The 18,442-nt window shown below is 44.1% G+C and overlaps 1 protein-coding gene across 2 annotated transcripts; it reads left to right on the top strand.

The window, feature by feature from the left end:
- Window positions 1-1,510: 1,510 nt before the first annotated feature.
- si:dkey-175m17.7 (uncharacterized) lies at window positions 1,511-15,092 on the top strand. 2 transcript variants are annotated; one of them, XM_057054428.1, is made up of 5 exons: window positions 1,511-1,813; window positions 6,502-6,612; window positions 8,442-10,489; window positions 10,625-10,927; window positions 11,573-15,092. In XM_057054428.1, the coding sequence occupies exons 3-5, from the start codon at window positions 8,458-8,460 to the stop codon at window positions 11,836-11,838; spliced, it is 2,601 nt and encodes an 866-aa protein (XP_056910408.1). In that variant the 5' UTR covers window positions 1,511-1,813; window positions 6,502-6,612; window positions 8,442-8,457; the 3' UTR covers window positions 11,839-15,092. The 2 variants fall into 2 exon arrangements, with proteins under 2 accessions (XP_056910408.1, XP_056910407.1); XM_057054427.1 differs by lacking the exon at window positions 6,502-6,612.
- The last annotated feature ends 3,350 nt before the right edge of the window (window positions 15,093-18,442 follow it).

Genomic DNA, 18,442 nt, shown 5'->3' with positions numbered 1-18,442 from the left:
GTTATGAAGGGGAATTCAACACTAAACGTGTCACATGGGTTAATGGATTGGATTATGCAGCATTTTATTGCAGGATTGTTGCCGAGTGTAGCAGCTGCTCAGCCTAAATTATCAATATTGTCTGGTATCATTTGGACGTCTGGATAGATTACAGTCACAGCTGGAGTCTGAAATAAAGCTGAGGTGTAACATCTGGGAAATCAGCAGAGGGCTGTCTCCTCAACAGCCAGAAAATAATGAAAAAAACATTGTAATTGCACATGTGAGAGAGATTACTCATGTCTTCGGGGAAAAGATTTGATTTGAATGTCATGCTAATACATGTGGTCAAGCCCATGTGAGTCATAATGACACTCATATTTTACACATTACACAAACACATAAACGTCTGGAGACAGAGCAGCACGTCATCTTGAATGATAGAGGCATCCAGTTTTTGTGTAACTGGGTTGCGGCTGCCGAGATTTTGCATCAACTCTTCAGAAAAGCAGACTTTTTCATTTTGCCAAAACCAAATCTCCATCTCTAAATTTAAAAAAATAATGAAACCTTAAACTATGAGGATTGTCAATTTTATGTCATATAAGGGTTATTTCCTGTCTTCTGGTGGAAACACGGGTGCCGGTACTGGAGGCAGAGGGACATAATGGCCAAGGTTTCTTTGAAGGCCACAGGAGTCAAACTGGACTACTTTACCCTGTTAAAAAATACCCAGAATAAAAGTTTTGCACAAGAACTTTCATGACAGCCACAATTTTGCTAACAGCTCAAATTAGTCGGGAACTGACAGCTCACATCACACTGATGATCTCAGAGAAGAAAATTATCCATCATCGTTTCAGAATGTGAGGTGAGAAAAGTGAAGAGTCAAGACAGCTCTTTACCAGAAAAGCATATTTAAAAGTGTGTGTGTGTGTGTGTGTGTGTGTGTGTGTTGTGTGTGTGTGTGTGTGTGTGTGTGTGTGTGTGTGTGTGTGTGTGTGTGTGTGCGTGTGCAAGTACAACTTTGACCCATAATTATCCCTGACTTTGGGATAATAACAAGTGCTACTTTGTGTGGGTGAAACCATCAAGGTTAGGAAAAAGTCAATTAAATAGAATTTAATAAAGTTCCTTCATTAGACTTAATGGTGGTATACAGGCCTGATTGTAAAGAAATAAGAAGCGCACTACCCCTGCAAATATAAGATAATATGCCGAGTTTGTAGCTTCCTTGTTATTGATTTAATCTACTACTTATCACATCTGGTACTCACTCTGTTGTATTTAAAGCTAATAAAGCCAGTTTGAAATTCGATTTAAACCGATCTTCTTCTCTTCTTTCTCTCATTAACCTCAGCCCCCCTTCTTCCTCCTCCTCGCGCTCCATCCTCAAGCTTCTTCAGTGTGCACGTGCAAACGTGCTCGCGCCTGAGTCCTTCGTCTCGTGTGACTCGCCATTGGTTCAGAATGACGTCACCCGCAGCGAAGACAATAGAGTCCACCCCCCACCCCCCCTTTTCGGTGTGCCCTCACGCGCAGCGCAGCTCGGAGTGACACACGCTGACGGCAGCTGAGTTGGCCACGCGCTCTCCACTCTTTTCTATCTGTTTTCACGCGCTTGCGAGCCGCGCGTCCGTCCGAGCCCGGCCAGGTTATTTCTGAAACGGTGGCATTTTTAACGACTACATGGGCCGGCAGGAAGGTCTCCCACATCTGGATGAGCCACTACCGCATCGCGACGCGTCCGGCGGCGCCGCTGCAGACATGAGGACTCGTCACCCCGCTGCACTCGCGTGACGAGCGCGAGCAGCCCAGGTCTGCGCGTGTTGACGTGAGTGCGTTTGTTTTCCCTGACGGTACTTTTCTTTGTCGCGCTCGGCCTGTCGCCTCGCTGCCACCGCTGCGCTGTCACAGCTGTGCGCCTCGGTCACCGAAAAGAGGAGAAAATAAGGAATAGTAACAATTGAAAGGAACGCTGTTATTCTGGCCACCGCACGTCTGGTTTCACAGTCAACATCCTCCAAAATAAGCAGCGTTGTACTCGGCTGTCCAAAGCGGGTCAGTAATTGATTGTTGCCACAAGCAGCGGCCTGTATTATTTATGGACATCAAGTGCACATGTGAAGGAGTCAAAGTAGCCCTAATTAAACACATCCGCGCTCATCACTTGGAAGGGGCCGAATAGGTGGAACCTCTCATTATCTTCACCTTTATGATTAAAGCCATTGCAACGAATTCGCGATTAAAACACTAAATTCAAAGCGGTGCGCCGCCTAGCGGCCGTGCAGATACAAACTATTGTGGTTTTTTAACAGCTGTTTTTTTTTGCAGAGCAGCAACAGAAGAAACGTATATTAAGACATGTTTTTTCCCTCCTGCTGATGCACTGGAGATCTGCTTCACACAATCCTCAGTGATTTATTGACACATTTTGTAACCAAACCACGAGTCTTTGTTTGCATGGCAGTTTTGCCCACATTCAGGAGAGACAGGGGCTTAAATGGCAATAGAACAGCAGCACCACAGAGATTAATGGGATGTCAGACACATATACTAACCCTATACTAACCCTGCAGGTACTATAGCAGTGCAGAGATCTGAATTTGTGCCTCAATGTTCCCCTCAAACACAAGCTGCCTTTACTGGTGACATGTGATGTTTCACTTTAATGATAATGAGATTGATTTTGAATCTCCAGAGAGTCGGATGTTGTGTATCATTTTACCTCGTGCATGACTGCACCAATGCCATTTGACTCCGTTTACAGATAAACAAATGTACTGTACAAGAAGAGGACATTAAAAGGGAACACACAAACTCAAGGAATCAAAGCTGAGGAAACAAGCAGAAATCCAGAAGTTTAAAAACTCGGATCTGCATAAAGATGCGACTGTTTGCTTGTGTTGTCGTGCGGTGACCTGTTCTGTTCCCCTGCCTGGTTTGGAGTGCATGCTGAGATTTTCTCTCAAGACTAAATAGGACTGAACAAGTAGAGGATGATTCTTTAGTGTGGTGCACACAACAGCCACTGTTGTCAGAATGAAAGGAAATTTACTTTATCTGAAACCAGATTACAAAAAGAATCTTTTACTTGATACTTGGTGCTCTGGGTTATTCGCATTTGTCAGTCCGTAATGAAGCAACTATCAGTTTAAAGTGCTGTGGAACTACGATTGTTGGATTTCTGGGATTTATTCTCCTCATATGTAAGCTTTAGCAGCAAAACTAGCTGCACACTCCCTTCCCGGTGAATAAAGGCTTCACGGGGTCTTTAAATTCTAAGAGGGAGTCTTTTTTAAGTACACACTACCAAGAGGTCAAAAGAAACAGCAGCATCTCAGTTTGCATGCAGGAACAGTGCTCAGTTTTATGTCTTCGGCTAATTTGGCTGTTTCAAAAGTTGGCCTGAGGACATTTACAGAAACAAAAGAATGGATGCAGCTTGCAGATCTGAGCCTTTGTGTGTTCCTAAAAGTCCCTCTAACAGCCTCCGCAGTGCAGGAAAAACATGAAACAGCGTAATAAAGGAAGTCTGATTCAGAGCTGCTGATGCAGCAGAGCAAAATAATGGAATTGTCCAATCAAAGCATCCATCACCCCCAGCATTAATGATCAATTCATAAACCATCACTCCTGAATATTGACGCTGCGGGCTGACTTTGGCGCCCAGCAAGGAGCTCTGATGGCCTTCAGGTGTTTTGTGTTGTTGTTTTGATGCGCACTGTATTTCTCAGAGGATATGAGGAAGAAAAGATGGCTTCACATTAATGTGAGAGTGCTGTGGACCACACTGCAGCTCAGAGTTATGGATGTTCCTCTGGATAGAATAAAGAATTAGATGCTGCAGGAGACAGATGGTTTGTAGACCTCATTAAGAGCTCCTGTGTATCTAAGGTCTTGCCGGGATGTAGCTTCAGATCAATAAACACCGTGGAACAAACATCCATCAAATACTCTCACAGGGCACACTCGCCCTGCACCTAATACACGTCGGTATCTCCCAGTGACTCGGCCAGATCCGGTCCATTTCAAAGTCAAGGCCACATTTCGGTAGCGTTGGTATCTGAGATCTGCTGAAGTTGGCTGACTGGCACATTCAGAGCAATCCCTAACAATGACAGTGTGCTTTCTTAAGGACGTTATCCTTCAAAGAGCTTTTTCAAAGGGTATTACGGTTCCTCTTATCTTAATATGACAGAGGGCTCAAATCCCATCCATAAAACCCTCCTGGCAAAGCTGCTTTTTCACTTTCTATTCATAGCACTGTATTTTAAGAGTCAGAACTTTTTTTATATATATATTTAGTACTTTGAGAGGTCAGAACTGATCAGCAGTAGCTTTGTTCTCCTACAGCCTCGATGACCGTCACGTCTAACACAGAGGAGAACCAGGAATCCAGAAAACTGCCAGTTTGACTCAATCAAAAACATCTGTGACGCTGCAGTAAATACACGTATCTGTGTTGACTTTGATTGACCGGCGTGGTGAACCGTGAACGCTCACTGTCACGCTCGTCCACCATTGGACAGATTGTGCAGTCGCTTCCACCGCATTTCGTCCACCGGCTGCGGAGGTTAGATGATGTAATCGTTTTGATTTCCCTCCCAGTCTTTTGTTTCGATGTGAGCTCAGGCAAGACAGCAGAAATATTCAGAGTGTGGCTGAAACCATATCTGGCCTTTTGCTAATAACAGCAATCTAATAAGTAATCCCATAATATTTGCATGTTTATGTTACCACTATATTTTCCTTAACAAAAAAGTTTGAGTCCCACTTTGTGTTTTTCATGTATCACAAAGTTTTGCACTTATTTGAACTCGATATCTCATTAAAGTGTTCAGGTGACGCGCATATTTGCTCTCTTACAATTATCGAGCGTACCCAACGATGCGTGCCGGGTTCATTACAGTCGAGAGCATTTTAAAGTTTTTTAATCATAAACTCAAAACTGTTCAGCTCAGAGCGATCACAAAGAGCACCAGCTGAGAAACGGTTCAGTCCTCCCGTTAGCTGCGATGGAGAATAACCTCCCGTCTTTTGCCCGCCGCCTGTAGCTCCGTCCCTCCATCTGTCGCCTTAGTTGTGTGCGAGGACGACGGGACAGAGCGGGAAGACTACCGCCTCGTGTCATTTTGAGGAAACTCGGAGTGAAACACAAGTGCGCGAGTGGATTGTCCTCTGATGGAAACAGCCTGCTCATCACCCTCCGGAAACAAGGGACTCAAATGACTAATTTTCTCGACTTTTTTTTTTAAGTCCTTTATTTTACAGAAAATGAAGCGGTTTTAATGGCAATATTTAGCATCTGTGTTTGCCATTTGCTGTGTTGTCTACTGTGCGTGTTGGGGTTTGGCTCTCAGGTGCTATTTGATAAAGAAGCTGGGTTAAAGATGCTTCCAAAAACAAACAACGACCCTCCAAACAGCTGAAAATCTTAACCTCTGCAGCTGCTAACATTATTACAAATGCTCAGGGTAGCACCAGCACACAGCCAAGGGCGTTCTTGTATTCTGAGGTTGCTACAGCGACTGCAGAGCTTAGTGTGCATTTCTTAAATATGAAACCATATTTAATCATACCCCGTCACCCATCCGCCTTATTACAGCCTATTTAAAAGGTTGTTTAAATACGTTAAATGTCTTTAGAGTTCTTCCTCGAGTAAAGGACTCATATTCTAAATGCATGTTACCTTCATCCTTGCAGGTGTGTAGAGAGAGGCAGTCTCACAGGCTGAGCGGTGCACGTGGGAAACTTTAATCTCCCAAAGGGATGTGTGATACCGCTTTATACAAAAGGAATGTCACAGTGATAGGGAACATAAAAGCCTTCATGTTTCCACATTTGACACATTTGTACTGAATTACCGAAGAGGAAGATGTGTTCAGGAACAGGAAGGGGGAGGTTTAGATTAAATGGAGACCTGTTTTAGGGCTGGTGGTGCATCACTGATGCACTCTTGCTCCACCTCCCTCGGGAAGAGTCCTCACACACCAGCCGGCCGCTCAACGGAACAAGTGAAGGAGCATAATGCTAATTACATTGGGATTGCCCAAAATACATGTTTCTGAGCCGCTATTTCGGAACTTGGCCGGTGTTTGCTGGTGCCGATCGTCAGATTTAAGTTCAACATTGAAGGGATAAAGTGCGTGTGCATGTATACAAGTCAGGTCTGGTATTTCATTGTAACTATAACTAATATACAGTATTTATTTTGTAATACAGTGTCAGCGAACTAACTGGGTGTATGGTGCAGCCTTACCCAGTGTCATGGATGTTTGCCAGTTTAACTAGTCGCCATAATATTTCACTGAAGCGTTTATAACTGTGAAGTAGTGTGACTACATGATCATCTCAGCGGCTCCCTGTCTGCTTTAAAACGACCACGCGAGTGAGTGAAAAGGCCACTAGCCAGCCTGCAGTTTACAGTGTGTGAGAGAAAAGTGATTAGAGCGATAGTGACTTCTACCATGACAAAACTGGGTCAATGTAACCCCCCCACCCCACCCCCCTCCACTACAGGCAAGGCTGAAAAAGGAAAAAAAAGAGGGAGAGGGATGAGGATGCCGTCACCAGACTGTGTGCAAGGATATAAGCATGGGGACGCTGGAGCGTGGGTTGCTCTCTCTACGGGTCGGTATCTGTATCGTGTTGGAGCAAGACGAGCCCAGATGATTGTGACGTGCTCCTTCCTTCCCCGTCGTCTGTGATCGATGGTGTCTCGCGGTGAACCGTCCCCCGTATTTTTTCTCAAACCCCCTTTTACTCCTGTTCTTTCCTTTGAGTCTTGTTTTCTCTTTCTGCTTCCAAAATATTTAAGGAATATGTCCCGAAATGCTCCAGGTTAAAATGAGAATCCACCTCAGTCCTGATGGGAGATGAAAACGGTCAAGATATCAAAAAGAGCCCTGTTTTCGCCCGCTTTGCTTCCGTAGCGTGCTAACATCTCCACTAAAGTGCTGTGATGCAGACAGTTGTGGGTATTCATTTATCAGGACTAGCTAATCAAACAGGCTCTCCAACAATGACATTATATTAATGTCCTTCAAGAAATTAATCACGCATATTACCAGAAAAAAACCACACAAGTATGCTTCTGAATCACCAAACCTAGACAGAAAACCAATCTCCATGTAATCTGTCGTGGACACAATGCCTCATGTGCATTATGAAGCAAATGTCTTTGGGTCAGAGGATGGATTATTATTTTAACAACAAAAGCAGCATTTTAATGAATAATTAAATACCACAGAAAATGTTCCATAATAACTCTAATAGCCTGTTATTAGTAACATTAATCATAAAGACAATGTAAGAGTCTCGATTATGACTGTGTATGTGTGTGTGGGGGGGGGGGGGGTGACCTCATGTTTATACCATGGCCTGGACAAGTGCTCATTTCTACTCGGCCCAGAGGATTCATCCAGTTAAGTTTATTCTGGGGGCTAAATGAAGAGCCAGATACTGTAGCTGGAAGCAGGAAATGTTTCAACAAAATGAAGAATCCCTTTGTGCCACCACCATCTTTTACTAGCCAAATGTGTGCCCTTTACAGGCAACCATTTTATTTAAATCCATTTTTTAACATTAATCAAATTCTAAGCTTTGACATCATACTGTATTTCTTCATTCTTTAATGACATCTGTGAACATTCGCTGTCATTTTTCTTTTTTGGTTTAATTTTTTTATTTTTTACAGTGTATTCACCTACATTTGCCTTGACATGACCTTTCCTATCATTTTACATGACTGAACACGTCTTGTTAAGAACAAGGACTCATCAGAAGGATGGAGCCCGCTGCCTCCTGTGGCCCCACCACCATCAGGATTAGCACACATAGCTAACAGGCACACATGTACCGTGGTCATCGGGATTCTGTTACACGTTAACAGTTTGATATCGAGCTTGCATAAACAAACATGAGCATTCCCTTCAAGAGCTCTGGTATAAGCAGGTCAAAGGCCGTGTGTGCATGTTGACATGGATTTGGAAAGTGGTGGAGTGTTTTCCAATACGATCGAGCGTGCACCAGAACGGGTATCCTCTGAATTCTCCTTTCATTTGCAGCGAATGTAAAAGGAAATTCCCGTGTGTGATGTGTTTGTGGTCATTGCTGGGATACAAAATTGTTGGTTAGCTGTGATTTTTTTGTTTGGGGTAAACAAAAAAAAGATACCCTAAAACCCTGCAAAAGATACAATTTTAAATGTTGAATGTCATACTTTGGGGTTGGGGTTTACTTTACATTCCACACATAACTTTAAATCCAATATTTTCATTCTAATACAAGAACAGAATAGAACTGCTGGGTGTATTATATAAATAATTGGTTACGTAATCATGGATCTGCTTCTACTCTTTTACCTAATTTGATGGAATGTAATGGACACCCCACTTTTCTTCTCTTTCTGAGTTGCACATCCTGACTTCTCTCTCTTCTTCTCTCCCTTTTCATGGCAGCTTTGCGTGAACCCAGATGCCTCCCCTGCCTCTTGATGAGCGCATAGTGGTCATCCAGCGGCCCAAAAACCTAGACCTTTGTCAGTCTTCCCCACAGAACCTCCAGCAGCATTCTTCTCAGATATCAGGCTCCTCCAATGGACAAGTCGCTCACCATCCGCATCTCCCCCCTTCTCAGTCCCATTTCTACTCCCCCCACGCTAAATCTCTGACTCTGGAATGTAAGCGCAGATCCACCCGGGCACAGAAATTCAAGGCCGAGCAGCCCGTTGTCTCGTCAGGGGGCAGACACACCCCGAGCCACTGCCACAGCAATGGCACAGTAACTCTTGGCCCACGGCTGCCCTCCCACACACATACTATTGATATCAGAGTGACAGTGGACAAAGGAGGGCGGCGAGGGGCCTCTAGCAACTCATTAGGGCGCAGTGAAAGTGTTAAAGGTGGCAAAGGGAAATGTGCCTCCTCACAGTTTGATCAAGGACAATGGGAGAGAAAAAATGGAAGCGCGGGGAGACAGGTCGGAGCTGAACATAGTCGCTACAATCAGCTGTCGACGTCTCCTGGAGGCATCCTGCAGTTTATCCCCTCGCAGGCGCAGCAGCTTAAATTCCGTAGCGAAAGGGAGAAAGAAAACGCCAGTTTAAATGACCACGAGTATTCCTGTGTAGGTCGCAGACAGAATTCCAAACTGGGAACTGTTCATCAAGCCCATAACGATCACAGCCTTCCCCGCCATCACGGCTCTGTTCCTGTACCCCATGCTGCCATCCTGAACTCCACCTATTCCTCTTCCCCTCCTTCCCAACCTGCCCATGTCCCAGCCTCCTTTCAGCAGTTCAAAGCGTCCCACCTCAGCAGGGATCACCGCCCCCATATTCTTCATGGTCTACCTCTCTCCCCCTGTTCCTCCCGCCCTGGAGGCTTCCCCAGCCCTGACCACACCTGCACCATTGACTGCACCCACCCATTTACTTGTGGCTGCTGGAGGTTGGTGAGATGTCGATTCTTTAAGGAGCACGCTGCCAGCTGCCCGGGTGGTGGAGGAAGCTCCTCCACCTCAGTTTCTGGTGCCCACAATGCTGGAGTAAAGAAAAGGAGCAAAGAAATGGGCCTGAGAAATCTCGGTGGGTGCCTCTCCACCACCTCCACCTCCAACACCTCCTCCTCCAACAGCACTGTGTCTGACTGCCGAGCAAACCTGTTCAAACCCCTCCGTTGTGCCTCCTGCTCTGGCGAGGCTGGAAATCTTGAAAGCCCCGCTATCTTTCGCAAAAAACTTGCCGGGGGATGCCTCCCCTGTGCCCCGCTGTCCTCCTCCGCCCCTTTCCGAGCGATACAGAGCTGTGTCACTGGCTGCAACCCCAAGGCCTCGCAAACAGGCAGCTCCAGCTGTAGCTACTGCAGCAGCGATCCCATAGTGGTGACATTCAATCCCCGGCGGGGGAAACCCCCAGGAAGAAGCATCAGGGCAGCACATCCCATGGGTATGTACCAAACAGAGGAGGATGACTACAGTGTTCGCACTATCTGGCCAGAAGAGGTAGTGGACAGGATGACCCATACTAAAGCCGCAAAAAATTACTGTGGCAGGATTGCCCCCAGCGGCAGTAATAAGGCCGACCTGGTCCCTCTGGACTGTCAAACCCTCCAGGGATACAGTCGTGCTCAGATGGCAGACCACACCGGGCGACGGCGGCTCCAGCAAGGAAAAATGGCTGCCCTCGATTTTATGGGTCGCGGCTCCGGATCCGGGTATGATGAAGGTCAAAACTCACTGAAGAGGCTGTTGAATACAGAGGACGTGGGAATGGAAGACTGTCGCGAGCAAGACGGAGACACCGCATATCCGCATTCCCCCTCTCCGCGCTCCACGTCCCCGCCGTCGCCCGTGTCCTTTTCACCCCCACCGTCTGCGCCCAGCACGCTCATCAAACCCAAACCCAGACAGAGAGACAGGGACGGAGGTCATTCTCTGCCGTCGGCTCGTTCACTTCACCTGGACCTGAACTCCCTGAATGCAGAGCAAGATGAGGAGAACAGTAGAAGTAAGAATAATCCATAGTTCCCCTTGTAACTGTGCTAACCTATCACATCTCCACTGATGGGAATGTGTGTCCGCAGCAGATCGACGTTCTCACGCGCTGTAGATGACGTCTGTCCAAATTTCCGTCTCCTTGCAGTGCGTCTTTCCCTGCCGCTCTCCTCTTCGCTGCCCGCGTCCCTGTCTGACGAGAGCGTGATGACTCCCGATGCAGAGAATGCTGTGGTCAGCCCCATCCTTCCCTTTCTGTATTTGGGGAACGAGAGAGACGCCCAAGACCTGGACCTGCTGCGGCACCTCAACATTGGCTACGTGGTCAACGTCACCACACACTTACCCCTGTACCACGTCAACTCCGGCCTGCGGTACAAAAGGCTGCCGGCTACGGACAACAGCAAGCAGAACCTTCGGCAGTATTTTGAGGAAGTGTTTGAGTTTATAGGTAAGTGTATATGTTTAATGGTTGCTGATTATCTGGAGGAAAGACAAGTGTGACAATCGAAGCAGAACGAGGGAAAGGGGACGCTTTTGTCACATGCCTCTGCTGCTGCTAAGGCAAGAAATAAAGAGGTTTGCAGGTCGATATATGAGAAGAACTCTTTGGCTAATTAGCACAAACGACAAGCCCGATACTAATTTAAGGGCAGCACATACCCTACAGAAACAGAACAGTCATTGACACATGATTTAATTGATTTAATTCACAGTGGCACTGTGGTCTGTCACCTCACAGCAAGAAGGTTGCAGGTTCTAATCCCTCTGAGGCAAGAATCTTTGTTTTAATCATTTTATTTGGCAGACGTGTTTTGCTACAAGACGAGCAATGTGGAAGTCTGATCCCCTTCAGTATTCTGAAGATACTAAGAAGATACTGCAGCATACGCGCTAGCTCATTGTCTTTCTAAATGTTTTCACTGCGTTTTATTTTCTAACATGAGCTTAAAACTGGCATTGGGTGAGTGTTTCCAACAGTTTAGTCAGGTTCAATGTATTTTAGCTGGCATTAGAAGATGGTAATCACGCTTAGACAGGAAGTTCCTAAGAGTTTATTATTAGTTAAAGCTTTTTGCTGTCTGCCTTTCTGCAGAAGAGGCATATCAGAGTGGACGGGGAGTGTTGGTGCACTGCCAGGCAGGGGTGTCACGTTCCGCAACCATCGTCATCGCCTACCTTATGAAGCACACCCTCATGACAATGACGGATGCCTACAAGTACGTGCGGAGCCGTCGTCCAGTGGTGTCCCCGAACCTGAACTTCATGGGCCAGCTTTTGGAGTTTGAGAGGGACCTCAACTCTGGAGTGACTCCTCGTATCCTGATGCCTAAACTTAACGGTGTGGAGACACAAGTTTGAGAACGGACGAGAGGAGTGGATGAGAAAGCGGCGTGCAGAGACACAATGGTGGTGCGTTGGGCATTAGTGCACTTTCCACACTGTGAAACGCGACCGGGAGACTGGATGCTTCATCTATTTAGGCAACGTGATCGTCGTCCAGTAAAAAAATAACGTGCCAATATTTTGTACAGGCCTACCATCATTCTTTTTTATTTGACTGGTCCTCCTGTTTATGTTCAGGCACACATGGAAACACAGCCAACTGTGTAGAGTGGAAACCATGGGAGAGAGTTCTTTGCTAATGATCACCTTCAACTGGATCACAGTTGTCAAAGCACAGGTTATTACAAAGCACTTCACCTTTCGTTCATATATACCAATATAACAGACCTCAGCCACTGTTTTTAGTTTGAAGGATCAGAACTGTGGACCTTCCAACATTTGGACCTAGTGAGCAGCACTTAGTAGCATTAAACTGCAAACTTTCACCCACGAGACGTCACGAAAGCCACAGCAGGAAGTTGGAAATGCGTAATAATAGTTTATTTTCAGTGACGCTTGTCCTCTGCATTCATATGTCCTGCACCCAAACACCTGATTCACGGGTCTGATCTGTTCAGAGCTTTCATGTTCACCCTCACTGGACTCCACAATCAGTACAATTTGATGTGAACTGGTGGACAAACAATATTAGACCATTTACAAATGCTCAACACATCATCTCCCACTAAACAGGGGAAGCAAACGTCCTGCTTTTAGTTCATTCAATTCAATTTTCAGGAGTTTTTCCCTAGAGTCTTGTCTTATCTTTGGACAGTTGCTGGGAAACAGTTGCTCTTCCTGTTTGAGTTGCTTGGCCCCATAATTCAGTCCTTCAACCTGACCACATTTGGTGTGTAGGAACCGGTTTTCTATCACCAGGACACTGTGCAGTCATCTTTTATTTCAGGATGATTACAAATTGTTTACACTAAAATGGAACTCCAATTAAATGTGCCGGTCTGTGCACAGAAATAAGCTGATTTTAAAGCTTGTGGAAACCCAACCGACAGTGCTAAAACACTCACAGTTAAATTACAGTGTATTTGACAGGAAGTGTGGGTTGACGGTAATATCCTGTTGTTATAATGTCGTGGGGTTTTTCGTTTTTTTGTTTGTGGGTTTTTTTAATAACCTTTCAGCTTTAATTTGTAATTCTAACACATGAAAAATGTTTGTCAGGTGCTTAGCATGGAGCCGGCAGACATGCTAACTACATTTTTTTCTAAAGAGAGCACATACATGTCATTTGATGGACTGGAGACTTCATTAAGAGTAAAGAAGCAAAATTACCATCCTGCCCTGTTAAAAAAAAACGGCATGTATTTTTTTTAATCTTATTATCCTCCTTGACTTTGTTCCTTCCGACTATGCATCCTTTTTCCTATGAGGGCTTATTATGAGAGGTTGATGACTGAACTACAGAAGTCTGGAGCCATGAGAACACCATGAACTACAATCCCAGGTCACCAAACCGATGCTTTAAATTTAGCTGCAAACGCAAGCAGATATATGGGAAATGACAAATCGGTCACGTTTTTGTGACGCGGGTTCAAAATGTTCCCCCCGAGCGGCTGATGAATCGTTTCTTAATTGCCTTCTGTGCTGAGCAGGTCATGGGTTTTTGGGCTACAAATGGATTTTGATGACATATTCAGATAATCAGACGTGACTCAAAGGTATTAAAAGAATCACAACGCCAAGTTCAAATTTAGAACCAGCGATGGCCGACTGGAAAAATGATATTTACTCATTTCCAAAACAGCCTAACAATTCAGTATATTTTCTTACATTTGTTTGCAGTCATTAGATGTTAAAATTCGATAGCAAACATATGAGTTTTCCTTTATTGTTTCCTTTATTTTTACTGTTTTAACCACCCTGTTTTTCAGATTTTCCACAAATTAAGAAAACGACCTGTCACAGTTCTTTCCTCAACCTAATTGCCTTTAATCTGGTCCTCTCCTGTTGTCAACTTTGTACAAAAGGAAAAACAAACCAAAAAAGATCAGAACTGGCTCAACGTGATGGATTTATTTTCTGGCGAATGGATTTTTGATAGCTATATATTTTTCTACAGTCAAAACTCTTCACCACATTTTTGTTTGGTATGAAAAAGCCATTCTGACAGTCAGACGTCCTCCATCTCTGCCTGGACAGGGGAGGAATATCCGGCGTGCAGTTCTACGGCTTCCCTCAGTGGTTCGGCGTCCCTTTCTTACCTTTCACTTCAGCATGACTGACTGGTTTACTTGGTTTAGATTAGCTCAGTAGGTGTAGTCTTAATCTCTGAAACGCGCCTGTCGGTGTTTGCAGGTTCTCTAATTCTACGTGGATAGTAGAGTCAATGTCGTCCTTAACTGCTTGTACTGGAGAGACATCACGAAAGAACTTTCCTCTTTCAGTCATAAAAAAATAATAAAGGGCCAGTGTATGTGTGTGTGTGTGGTAACCTCTGGACGACCTTGTGTATCTGTGCACTGCTTATTTGTGGGAATCCGCCACCCCCACCTTCCCTTTTGTGATTTACTGCCAATTGTTCACCTTTTTATTGTTACCCAATATTGATTCAAGGACTCATAACAGTGATGATGATGCTGATGCTGATGATGATGATGATGATGATGATGATGGGACAGTGACAGAACTAAACTAGATCACCCCCTCCCTTCCTGACGGAGGTCAGAACTCTTCAGGTACAACACACTGGTGCTGTGCTGTATCCTCTCGACTCTTCCAGAGACTCTGAATATCCATCCATGCTTCCCCTCGTCCTCCTCCTCTCCCTAAAGAATTTTCTCCCTTGGAAAAGTATAATATTTTCATATTGTAGTGACTGCTCCGGGTATGTAGACAACCTTTTACCTTCATGCACTGTGACTAATACTGCAATGCTGCTATTATCAAGACTTCTCTCTCAGTCGCCACGTTCGGCGACGCTGGCAAGCGACCAGACGCGCTCGGCGTTGTTTATGTCAGTGTGCACAACAGTCAGATCTGTAGCCGTTTCCTGCTGGTCTTCCTTTCAAAAGAAAAAAAAATAGAAAGGAGACAAGCGAACACAACAATGCGAGAAAATATCAGCTTAGAAAATGCAAGGAGCTGCATTTAAAGTTATATAAGAAACTATACCCTATGCCTGAAATCAGTCGTGCTAACCTGCAGATATTTAAGCCCATCTCATCTCTCACTGTGGTTCAATAAAACTGTGATTTTTATTGCAACGTTACAAATGTTGACGGGTTCTCTGTTCTGCTTTACACATACAACTAATTTGACTTATTATGTTCCACAATATTCCGCACGGCTGTTAGCAAATGAAGCTGATATTATTTATATAGATATATTACAGGCTCATTTTTCCTTAGCATGCACAGACACGCGTGTTGTCAGCATGACAACGTGTAAGTCGTATTTAATCCTAAAAGAACCGGACAGACATTTTAATAAAAGGCAAATGTACTGTAAATAACAGCTCTTATTACTACAAATGTAAAATGATGTTCTGGGGTGCACGGGTTCTGGGGTCCAGTCAATTTTTAGTTAAAACAAACAAAAAAACCTATACAAATGATTTCTGAGACGCTGTCGCTAACAAGGACAATTTAGTCAAGTTAATATTTTTGAGACAGGTCGGGTGTTAACAGAAAGACTTTTGCTTAAAGGTGAAGTAGCTGTTATTTTAAAGGAAACAAAATGTTCGGGGAAAGTTTTCAAGAGGAAAAACCTCCGGCTCGAACATGGAGCGTGTGTGACCGCCCTCTGAACGAAGCCAGAAGTGTCCGTTTGGAAAGTATCGAGCAGTTACATTATTATCCAGGCAAGCGGCCGGTTGCGATTGATAAGTCAGGCGGACGATGATCCACCCAGACCAGCTTTACTCATCATTGCATAAGAGCTGATCTCACAGCTCTGCGAGCCCCCCGAGGCCGATCAATCAGTGACAAAGGGTAAAGCTCACTGCCTTTCTGCTTGAAGATGAGGGTGGGTCAGTGCTGCACTGGCTGCATCCAACTCTGGGCACCAGCTCTGCATCGTTCTTCATGACTTGACTTGTGCAGCTGATTTATATTTGACACTTTTTCTTCTATTGCTAAAAATGTTCCCAAAATCTCCCTCAAACTGCGGTGCTGACATTAATGCCACCTTCAGGACGAATTTATTTCCCACCTTTCGATTCTTTTTCGACATCAGCGCCCCCATCAGGTCACAATCTGTCAAACAGACTTGATTTATAAACGACGCTTAACTCTGCTTTGACCTGTCCAAAGTCCTCTGGCAGAGAAAAGGTGGTTGCCAGGGAACTAAATTTATCTTTTCAAAGGCTTCCAAGAGAATTTCAGCAGCAGAGAACTGTTGTCGGACCTTCTAATTAGACAGAAACGCTGAGAAACATGGCAGAAAAAACAATCTTTAGTTGAGTGCAGAGCCATATCAGTGCAAATATCTTCCTCATATTCAACACAGTGAGCAGTTTATCCTCATTTTCCAATATTTCGAACATATATCCAACCTCCTTTTTCCCTTATACTGGGGAAACTGTACAGTATGAATGTCTTTAATGTCCTATTTACCTCAACAGATGACAGGTGACAGACGTTGAGCATCCGGGGTTTTTCAGTGTTATTGCCATACAGTTCAGCTTGAAACACTTCTCGGCATTTGTGGGAATCGATGGCCCAAATGGCCTAAAATGAAAAATCATTTACCAACATTGTTTCAATATTTATTGAGCTGAACCTTGGGGCAGGGATTGGAACTGTCTGCTGTGCGGATTTAAAACAAATGTCAGCATTGACTGGGTCATTGAGTGTACAGGGAAAAATAGGAACGCAGCGCTAAAATCAGCATAATGAGTGAGATCTGTGAGAGCTCCAGAGAGAAAGCACCACAGTAATCAAGATCAGCTTAATTAGAATAACTGTAATTATGCAAAGGAGTATGGTCAGAGCTTTAAATATCTAGACATGGAAATATACTTTTGAAATAACAGGACAATTTTAGTACAATAAATAACTACATAATTAGAAACAATGCAGTAAATGACATGTTTGCGCTGCACCATGAGCCCCTACTGATCATAACCGAGCACGAGCGGCAGAGGTGAATCAGGAGCTCTCAGGGACCATCTGCTCCTCTTGCTTCCGCTCTTGTACTAGTTTCCACCTGCTGTCTCAGCTTTTTGGAGTTTCTACCAAAATAGTAATAAAAAGATTAAATTGTCCTGCCCGGTATCCATGCCAAGTGGAGGTTTGGGACAATAATAGTTTTGGGGTATTATTTCATACAAGCAGCTGCATTAAAGGGTACTTTTAAAAAATATTTGTAAAAGTAGCTGTTTATATAAAATGACAAAACTATTGGAGTAATATTTTGGAGGTCATTTGTGCAGGTCTGTATATATGTCTCTTGATTTTTATGTAAATTTCTTGGTTTATCCCAGCATTCAGGGTCCAAAAAGGTTCAGTTGTATAGATTGTAAAATCTTATTTTAATTCTTTTTGTCATGAAACAAATATTTGGTTAAATGTTTATTTTTGTAAATAAATATAATTAATTATATTCCTTGTACTGAGTCCGCCAACGACGGCAAGTAAGAAGGATCAAAAAGGTCTCCCGGAAGAAGGTTTTGACTTTCAAAATAAAATCTCGAGTCTCGTCCCGACCGTCTTTGCAAGATGAAGACGTTCAAATTCTGAGTTCTTGCAAAGAATTATAAACCGTATTTGATCTTAGGTAAATATACTACTTCCTTTAGTTTAATTTAAGAGTAATTAAAATAAAAGCTTTGCATCTTGGCCGAACGTCACCTGCTAAAAGGAAACATCAAAAGCATTGCTTGGAAAATAAAAAAAAGAGAAGGAAACAGTATCTATTAAATGCATAATAAATAATCTGCTTTTATTTTTGAAATAAGGTTTTATTAAAAGAAAACAATCGGATTGGTCGTCGGCACGACTGATCAACCTCTGTATCAACGCACCGAATATGGCGTCTGGCATTTACTTCATTTACTAGTTTCTAGCCAGTCTCTCCGGTGCTGACATAAGGCTGAGGTGACAGATAACCTGCTTATCTTTATCAGTTCAACTGTATAAAAATAGCTGCCTCTTCGCGCACTCTCTCTTAATTGCTTTAACGCGTCACATTACGCCAACAGAGATCTCATCTCTGGATCCTTTCATTCAAGGGCAAAAATCCAACCGCCCTGATTTTACAACTGAAGCATTTTTTTGGATTCTATTTACCCTGAGCATGCAGTTAATTTTGAAAGGAAACGCACAATAACCCCTGTCAGCGTGATGCCAACCACTACAGAGGACTGCAGCAGTCCCCATAGCAACAGAGGAGAGGATAGAATCACAAAGACACAGGGATGCTTAACAAAAACCGCCATGAGGAGTCCAGATTGAAATATAAATGTGGATTTCCTGTAGCACAATCTAAAACAATGCACCATCTTCTGCCCTGACAGAGTGAAAAATATTCCAGATTATCCTAATTTCCCATGTCCTCACATGGTACAGTCCACCCTGTTAAGAACACCTTCACTCATAGCTCCCCCCCTCCTCCATCTGGGAAT

The sequence above is a fragment of the Takifugu flavidus genome, chromosome 14 (genome assembly GCF_003711565.1).
Source record: "Takifugu flavidus isolate HTHZ2018 chromosome 14, ASM371156v2, whole genome shotgun sequence".
In the NCBI taxonomy this organism is placed as follows: Eukaryota; Metazoa; Chordata; class Actinopteri; order Tetraodontiformes; family Tetraodontidae; genus Takifugu; species Takifugu flavidus.
This window is presented reverse-complemented; position numbering and strand designations above follow the sequence as displayed.